The sequence below is a fragment of the Rhinopithecus roxellana genome, chromosome 12, assembly GCF_007565055.1.
Source record: "Rhinopithecus roxellana isolate Shanxi Qingling chromosome 12, ASM756505v1, whole genome shotgun sequence".
Taxonomy (NCBI): Eukaryota; Metazoa; Chordata; class Mammalia; order Primates; family Cercopithecidae; genus Rhinopithecus; species Rhinopithecus roxellana.
In genome coordinates this window covers 118,545,588-118,554,444 of record NC_044560.1, presented here as the reverse complement: position 1 = coordinate 118,554,444, position 8,857 = coordinate 118,545,588, and the positions used below count along the sequence as shown (strand labels likewise).

At 58.2% G+C, this 8,857-nt stretch overlaps 1 protein-coding gene across 2 annotated transcripts; it reads right to left on the bottom strand.

Moving 5' to 3' along the window:
• Positions 1–330: 330 nt before the first annotated feature.
• Positions 331–8,482, bottom strand: MYADM (myeloid associated differentiation marker). Of its 2 annotated transcripts, none has more exons than XM_010380711.2 (3): positions 8,276–8,482; positions 4,797–4,881; positions 331–1,631 (listed from the first exon to the last, which is right to left on the bottom strand). In XM_010380711.2, the coding sequence occupies exon 3, from the start codon at positions 1,627–1,629 to the stop codon at positions 661–663; it is 969 nt and encodes a 322-aa protein (XP_010379013.1). In that variant the 5' UTR covers positions 1,630–1,631; positions 4,797–4,881; positions 8,276–8,482; the 3' UTR covers positions 331–660. The 2 variants fall into 2 exon arrangements, with proteins under 2 accessions (XP_010379013.1, XP_010379011.1); XM_010380709.2 differs by lacking the exon at positions 8,276–8,482 and adding an exon at positions 6,746–6,877.
• Between the last annotated feature and the right edge of the window lie 375 nt (positions 8,483–8,857).

Sequence of the window (8,857 nt, the reverse complement as noted above, 5' to 3'; positions counted from 1 at the left end):
CCTGGCGAACACAGTGAAACCCCGTCTCTACTAAAAATACAAAAAACTAGCCGGGCGAGGTGGCGGGCGCCTGTAGTCCCAGCTACTTGGGAGGCTGAGGCAGGAGAATGGCAGGAACCCGGGAGGTGGAGCTTGCAGTGAGCTGAGATCCGGCCACTGCACTCCAGCCTGGGCGACAGAGCAAGACTCCGCCTCAAAAAAAAAAAAAAAAAAAAACAGAGTGAAGAAAGAAACAGGCTGGGTGCGGCAGCTCACACCTGTCCTCCCAGCTACTTGGGAGGCTGAGGCAGGAGAATTGCTTGAACCCGGGAGGCGGGGGTTGCAGTGAGCCAAGACTGAACCACTGCACTCCAGCCTGGGCCACAGAGTGAGACTCCGTCTTAAAAAAAAAGAAAAGAAAAAGAGAAACAGCTCAGGGGTGAAAACAGGATGTGGGCAACAGAACAACACAGGAAGGAAACAGCAAGAGGAAAGGGAAGGAAGAAGATGCATCCAAGAACTAGAGTGCAAGGAACTGGGAAGGAAAGAAAAAGGTGGGAGGGAGGGGAGACAGGAAGAGGAAAACATAGGAAAGGCAGAGGCAAGAAGTACTCCATAAAGAAAACTCGGGCAAGAAGAACGAAGAGGTTGGAGAGGGAATGGGAGCCTCTTGGGAGAGTCTTAGACCTTGACAAAAACCAGGCGGGCAGAGTGCACCAGGTCAGCCACATACGCCAGTAGGTTGATGGCTGTCAAGATGGCCACAGCCAGTCGGCGGTCCCAGCCACACACGTAGTAGGCATGGCTGCGGCTGCAGCTTACATCTCTTGAGCGCCGAGGCTGGCCACCATACTTCTCATCGAACTGGTAGAGGGGCCAGAGAACAAGGGCAGTGGCATAGAGGAGGACAGACAGCAAGGCCAGCCCCGACAGGAAGCTAGGGAAGGGGATGGGCAGTACATTGGTGCACTCCCCCAGGTTCAGCAGGATGGCGATGGCCGCTAGGATGAAGCAGATGGCGTACACCGCCACGCACCACTCCAGGGCCGGCTGGTGCTGGTACAGGTAGGTGTCACTGATGAATGCGAAGATGATGCAGGCCACAAAGGTCTCCAGCACCTTCAGCAGCCCGGGCACGGTGGCCATGTAGCCAGTGATCTCGCCGGGCCGGGCCCGGGTCCAGGCCACTTCGGTGGCATAAGCCACACAAGCGATGCAGGAGAAGAAGGTGGCGGCGATGGCGTGGTCCCGGGAACGGCCGTGGGACAGGAACTGGACGTAGGTGGTGGGGTAGATGATGGAGGCGGAGAGGCAGAAGAGGGCCGCATAGCAGGCAAAGGTGATGGGGAAGTTGCGCCAAGACAGGGGGAAGCGAGCCTGGAGCCCGCACAGCTCCACAATGAGGATGATCAGGGTCACCGAGAAGCAGAAGCACCAGGTGAACATAGACCAGTTGCCCATGGACCCTGTCCAGGCGCCAACGCTAGCCACCAGCGAGAAGGCCACGCAGGTAGACACCAGCTGCAGCAGGCGAAGGAGACCCAGGGGCTGTGTCAGGGCCCGAGGGGACCCCACGATCGTGGGGGACCCCAGGCCCGAGGACGACGTCGTGGTGGTTGTGATGGTGGTGCGGGTTACCGTCACTGGCATGGCTGCAAAAAGGGGAAAGACAGTGTCCTTACAAGGTCACAAACATAGGAATCCAGGTCCCTTAGCCATTGCCTACCGCAGGGACAAATTAATATGAGCTCTAGTTAGGGAGTTCCCAAGATGTGGGGCTTCGGGTTTTCTTTCTTGTTTTCTTTTCTTTTTTCTTTTGAGACAGAATCTTGCTCTGTGGCCCAGGCTGGAGTGCAGTGGCACAATCTCGACTCACTACAACCTCCGCTACTCAGGTTCAAGTGATTCTCCTGACTCAGACTCCCGAGTAGCTGAGATTACAGACACGTGCCACCACGCCCGGCTAATTTTTATTTCTAGTAGAGACAGGGTTTTGCCATGTTGGCCAGGCTGGTCTCGAACTCCTGACCTCAGGTGATCCGTTGGCCTTGGCCTCCCAAAGTGCTGGGATTACAGGCATAAGCCACTGTGCCCAGCCTTGGGTTTTCAAATGGGGACTGTCCTCGGCATACAGGGATGAGCCTGTCCCCTCCAGCTCTAGGCTCACTCCTCCCCCACCCGTATCAGAACACAGGAGTCTAGGCCCCTATTTTCCTCCTTCCCAAGATATGCTCTCTTTCGAGACCTAACTACTGTACAATTACACTGTTTGCTTCCCACTCCAGATACCAGGCTTTTCTCTTTCCCTCCTTCCCTCAGGGACTCAGTAACTCAGCCATTTAGCACTCTGTACTCTACAGCACCATCCCTCTGGCCAGGCGTGGGAGTGGCTCATGCCTGTAATCCCAGCACTCCAGGAGGCTGAGGCAGGAGGACTGCTTGAGCCCAGGAGTTGGAGACCAGCCTGGGCAACCTAAGGAGACCTCATTTACCAAAAAAAAAAAAAAATAAAATAAAAAATAAAAATTACTAAAAAAAACAAAAAAAATTAAAAATTAAAAATTAGCTGTGGTGGGAGGATTGCTTGAGCCTGGGAGGTCGAGCCTGCAGTGAGCTATAATGCACCACTGCACTCCAGCCTGGGCAGTGCAGCCGGGGACAGTGAGACCCCGACTCAAAAAAAAAAAAAAAAATTAAAATTACAAATAGGCTGGGTGCAGTTGCTCATGCCTGTAATCCCAGCACTTTGGGAGGCCAAGGTAGGTGGATCACTTGAGGTCAGGAGTTGGAGACCAGCCTGGCCAACATGGTGACACTCGGTCTCTACCAAAAATGCAAAAATTATTTGGGCATGGTGGCATGCACCTGCAATCCCAGTTACTCGGGAGACTGAGGCAGGAATATCACTTGAACCCGGGAGGCGGAGGTTGCAGTGAGCCGAGATCGCACCACTGCACTCCAACCTGGGGAACAGAGCCAGACTCTGTCTTAAAAAATAAAATAAAATAATCTGGCACGGTGGCTCATGCCTGTAATCCCAGCACTTTGGGAGGCCAAGGTAGGTGGATCACTTAAGGCCAGGAGTTCAAGACCAGCCTGGCCAACGTGGTGAAATCCTGTCTCTACTAAAAATACAAAAATTAGCTGGGTGTGGTGGTGGGCACCTGCAATCTCAACTACTCAGGAGACTGAGGCAAGAGAATTACTTGAACCCGGGAGGTGGAGGTTGCAGTGAGCCGAGACTGCACCACTGCACTCCAGCCCGGGCGACATGAGCGAAACTCCATCTCAAAAAATAAAATAAAATAATAAAAATAAATTAAAATAATAATAATAATAATAAAGCATCCTCCTTCTGCCTCCTGCCACAACCCAAGAGTCAGGACAAAATGCTTGTCTTCCACGGGCTCTGAAAACCCCATCTCTCAACTTCCTTTTCTTTCAGTATTCAGAGCTCTGCACCCCAGACCCTGTGAGCAAACTTCCTTCTTCCATCGAACAGTGACCTAGACATTTCCAGCCTCTAAATGGCCCAACCTCCCCAGGCTTCCATTCTCAGGGACCCACATCTAATAAGAGCTCCAACCTCCCAATAAAGGATATCTTCTCATAGAGATCCCAGCCGTGGAAAACCAAGAGATCTCCCCTCCCTTCTGGCAAGGAGCCTAAACTCTCAGCGGCCCCCTCCTCTCCCTACCCCCAACCTTGGAGATTAGGACCTTCACTCTCAGTCTAACTCCCACCTGAGATTTAGGACTGGAGTACTGCAACCCAAAAAAGTTTGGTTTCAGCCTCCCCCTCCCCACTCCCGCACACTGAGTCCATCCACCTCCACCTTCTCTTCCCAAAACCCAGCCAGCTGGTCCCCCAGCTTCTGGGAAATTCAGCTCCCCAGGTTTCCAACTGTCCAGTAGGAACCCCAGGCCCTTCCACTGAACTCTCTAGGCCTCACAATCCTGTTTGTTTGTTTTACTTTTTTTTTTTAAACGGAGTCGCTCTGTCACCCAGGATGCAGTACAATGGTGCAATCTCGATTCAGTGCAACCTCCGCCTCCTGTATTCAAGCGATTCTCCTGCCTCAGCCTCCTGAGTAGCTGGGATTACAGGCTTCCACCACCAAGCCCGGCTAATTTTTGTATTTTTAGTAGAGAAGGGGTTTCGCCATGTTGGCCAGGCTGGTCTCAAACTCCTGACCTCAAGTGATCCGCCCGCCTTGGCCTCCCAAAGTGATGGGATTACAGGCGTGAGCCACCGTGCCTGGCCATCACAGTCCTGTCACAAGGGGTCAGACCTCTGGCCCCGGGCCCTCAGCCTGAAGGATCCCAGATGCCCCAGACTCCAGAAAACCAACTTGTTGCTTTTGTCCTTGCAAAATCTACAGCTTTCACCTCCTTGTCCTAACGGCCCCCAGGAATCAAGTGCCCGTCCTCTTAGAAACCAGGTGCCCCGTTCTTTCCTCAGGGTGTAAACTAGTCTCATTGCAGCCACACCACTAAACCCAAGGCCTCTCCTAGCCCACAGGAAAGTAACTTACTCCTTTCAGATTCAGGCACATTGCAGGGCAGTAGCACAGGCCTTAACTTCTTCCTGGCAGTCCCAGCACAGCAGCTCCCTAAGACAAGGGAGCCAGGGCCTGGCCATGCTTCTCCTCAAATATCTCAGTGTCTGGGACCCTATTCCTCGGAGCCCAAGCTTCCCGGTCTTTCTGCCAGGATCTAGGAGTCCAGGACCCAATCCTTCCTCCCTCAGGCCCAGGAGTCCAGGCCCCCAGTCCCTCCTCCCTCAGACCCAGGAGTCCAAGCCCACTGCCCACTCACCAGCGGTCTTAGCAGAGGAACCCACGGAGAAAGATCTGGTGGTGGAGACGGATTAAGCCACACCTGGAACAGGCTCTAAGAGCACCTGAGGAGGAGGGAGGCCGTCAGCGTCCGTTTGGACAGGCTCCTCCCTCCCGGGATCCGCTGCCCCGCGGGAACAGGAACGTGGCCTGGAGCCGAGCAGGGACCTGGCTGTGACCCAGGGTGAGCCCCGCCCCCTTCCCCTCCCGTTCAGTAAACTGGGCTGCGGTGGATGGAAGCCAGCGAAAGTGCACGCCCCGCGGGCCGGCGTGGGCGCGCGTGTGATCTTAACCCCGCGGGGGCGGGGGGACTGGGGTGCAGGCGGCAGTGGTTAGAGAACCCTGGGCGGCGGCTGCGGGGGCGGAAGGCCCAGCCAGAGCCGGAGTCTCCGCGCCTTATAAGGGCTTCGAGTCGGCCCAGGCATCTGGAATGTGTCGGGGACCAGGAGGCGGTGTCCAGACCCCCGCCCGCCTCCGGGGCTGCCCGCCCTCTCCCGGATTTCCGGGGGGTGGGGACCCCGACTCCCAGGCCCTAGTAGGAGAGGGGTGGAGGCCCGTATTTCTGGATCCCTATAAACATGGGCTGAGAGCCCTGCGAGAGCATCTCTAAGACCGGAGTGGGCAGGAACCCGGGCCTCTGACGGACTCAGGCTCCGGGCCGGAAAGTGCACGCGGTGCTGGAGTCAGGCCCGAGGCCCAGACACGCCTCCCACGGTCTCCCTGATCGCCATTCGGGGCTTGCGGGAGCACCTGGGAGCATTCGGGGCTTGCGGGAGCTTCGGGGCTTGCGGGAGCACCTCCTCGCCCTCACGACCCCCCAGAACCCGGGAAGGAGAAGGAAATCGGGACGGGCTCAGCGTCCCGTGCTCTAGAAGGCGGGCTACTGCCCCGTCCCAAGCAGGAGAGGAGGACGAGCGAGGGCGTCACTCATTCAGTCTCCCGCGGAAGGTGGGCTAGCCGCGGAGGGGGCGCGCCGAGGGGAGGGGAGGGGAGGGGTCCACCCCGCCCTTAAGGCCTCCAGCCATCGCCCGAGATCACAGCTCAGGAATGCGCAGCCAGCGCCTGGAGGGTGTGAAAACACCCCTCCGGGGTTCCTCGCAGAGCACCGGACTCCCCGGGCCACACCCAGCCCCTCAGTGTCCTCCCTCGTCCACTCCAGACGCCACACCCATCGCTCACGCTCAGAATCGGGCCCCGGAACCCCAGCCTCAGCTCTCGGCACCCAGAGATGCGGGACGCAGCCCTGTCCTCTCCTCCTTTCCCAGCTCCTTCTGCACTTTGGGAGCACGGGGCTGGATCTTAACACCCCTCCCTCAGCCTTTCAGGAACCCAAAGTTCCGATGCTGTCTGTCCCCCGGATGGGGAGGGGTCAGTAATTCTGAATTCCTTCCATTCTCATTCCCAAACCCAGGACACCTAAACCCAAGCTCTTCCCTTCCTAAAGGACCTCCACGTACCAGATTCCAGCCTCCAACTAGGGCACCTACGAGTCCCCATCTCTCTACTCCCGCAGACCCAGCCCCTCCTCCCTCAGACGCAGGAGTCCAGGACCAGCCCCTCCTCCCTCTGACCCAGGAGTCCAGACCCCCAGCCCTTCCTCCCTCAGACCCAGGGGTCCAGATCCCCAGCCCCTCCTCCCTCTGACTCAGGAGTCCAGGCCCCCAGCCCCTCCTCCCTCTGACCCAGGAGTCCAGACCCCCAGCCCTTCCTCCCTCAGACCCAGGAGTCCAGGTCCCCTTCCCCACTCTTGCAGACGTATGACCTCCACAGTCCGGGTCCTCAGCCCTCTCCTCTGCAGAACCCCCAAAATCCTGGCCCAGCCCTAATCTTTCTAGGGACCCAGATATTCTGAGACTCAGTCCATTCCTCCCTCTGGCCATAAGTACCCTAGACTCTTCCTCACGCCCTCTGGGGTCCCCACAACCTCACCTCAGGCAACCGGTGGCGGCTGCGGCTGAAGCAAAGACGACAGCTGCAGCCGGAAGGGTCTGAGGGCTGGGTGGGGTTGGCGGGCTGGGGAGCCAGGGCAGGCGGGACGGGGGCGGGGCCGGGGCGGGGCGCAGCTCTGGCTAGGGCGGTGGACAGGGACTTCCCCGAGCCTGGGCTATCCCAGCCCCGCCCTGAGGCGGGGCCAAGAGCGGACCACGCCCCCGGGTAAAAAGTAACGCGGCGCTCCGGCCCCACCCCAGTGAACAGGGTGGAGAGCTGAGGTCACCGTTGCCGTGGTGACAAAACAGGAAGACACAACAGCTGGCGGCGTGGAGACTCCTGGGGGCTGCCCTCCTCGACACAGCCCTAGAGGAGTCTCCAGGGTAGGCCAGGGAAAACCGTTACCATAGAAACCCGCATGTTTAGGGTTTGTTTAGTACAGAGCCCCCCAGCTCAGGTCCCCACCCCCGTCTCACCCCACTCCTTTCTCCCGCTCCCTTCCTGCCCCCTCCTTCCTAGTCTGTTCCGCCCCCACCCCTGTCTTGCTGGATGAAAGCTTAGACACCTGGGTCGCAGCGGATTAGGGGACCAGGCCTCTCAGTTTAATGGGGTTTGTGGGCTAGGATCTCTGTCTCTTGGAGCCCTGAGGGACAGCAGAATTGAGAGCAGTATTCCTGGGCTTTAGGTGGTTCTGGGCTACGATCCCTGACTGCTGGGTCTCCCTCAAGAAACAGAGGCTAGATTCCTGTATTTAAGAATCTTGAAGGGGTAGCAAAATGCTCCCCTAGTACCCACTGGCACCGGGTGCCGCAGGGTAAGGGACTCGGCTGGACGCGGGTCTCAGATATCACAGTGGATAGGGGTGGGGTGTGTTGGGGGCAAAATTCCCGGGAGCTAGCGCGGTGGGAGTTGGGGACCCGGATTCCTGGGCCCCACAGGATGCCTAGGTTGAGGCCGAGATTCTTGACTCAAAAGAACAATCAGGCCCGGGCGCGGTGGGTCACGCCTGTAATCCCAGCACTTAGGAAGGCTGAGGAGGGAGGATCCTTTGAGCCCAGGAGTTCAAGACCAGCCTGGGCAACATGGGGAGACCCTGCTCTATTAAAAATAAGTAAATAATAATAATAATAGAACCATGAAAGCTCAGACTCTTGGATTTTCAGAGCAGGTGTTGCAAGCCTAGCCGCCTGGGTCTGGAAAGCAGAGATATTTTTGGCCTACATTCCTGACTCCTGGATGGAGGGAGGGACTCAGAATTTTAATGAGGATGGGGCTGGAGCTGGGGCTGGGGGCTCTGGATTCCTGGATCCTACAAGAGGGGAAGGGATCCAAGGGGCTGGTGGGCCCGAAGCCCCAGGGCAGGGAAGGGCTGCCGGGTGCATTTTTAAAAGGCGGCTGCGCGGCCCTAAAACGGACTGCTGGAGCCGAAAGAAAAAGAGGGAGCTGAGGGTCGGGATGTCGGGCCCCCGGGGAGAGGCAGGGCGGGGACCCGGGATGCCTGAGTCCCTCCCTCTGGCCGCGCTCACTTACCGCGCTCTGCAGTTGTCCCGGGCGCGGCCTGGCTGGCGGCGGCCGCTGGGCGGGGCCTGGTGGCGGCTGCGGCTGCTCAGCGACGCTGAGCTAACGGGGCGCGTCTGGCGCTGCCGCCGCTGGGCACCTTCCAGGGCCGACAGCTGAAGAGGCTTTGAGGCCGAGACCAGGAGTGGAAGCCGCGCGAGTGGCGAAGGGAGCAGTAGGAAGGGGTCCGGGAGCTGGGGATCCGGGTCTACGTGTCCTACGGAGCGGGGAGGGGCCGGAGGGGGACCTGCAAGAAGGGGGGGTCTGCAGGAGTGGAGAGGGGGTTGGGCAGAGGAAGGTAGAGCCTGTGAGCGCACTTTTGTGCCTCTGCAAAGGGAAGGGGGCACAGACCCTCTTTGTCATTCTGGACCCTGCATAGGGGAGGGAGGTCTCAATGCGTCCAGATCAGGCCTTGTCCAAGGAGGGAGGGCTGTGGACGGATAGGGAGTCGGGACATGGTGTTAGCTGGAGACTGCCCTGGGACGCCTCTAGGTTCCACTCACAGGCCTCCTTGACCCCAAGTGTAGCAGTAAATCTTTCCCCCTTCCTGCCTAA

Bases quoted from the DNA above. Each gene is read 5' to 3' on its own strand.
- MYADM (XM_010380711.2), bottom strand. From the start codon at position 1,629: ATGCCAGTGACGGTAACCCGCACCACCATCACAACCACCACGACGTCG.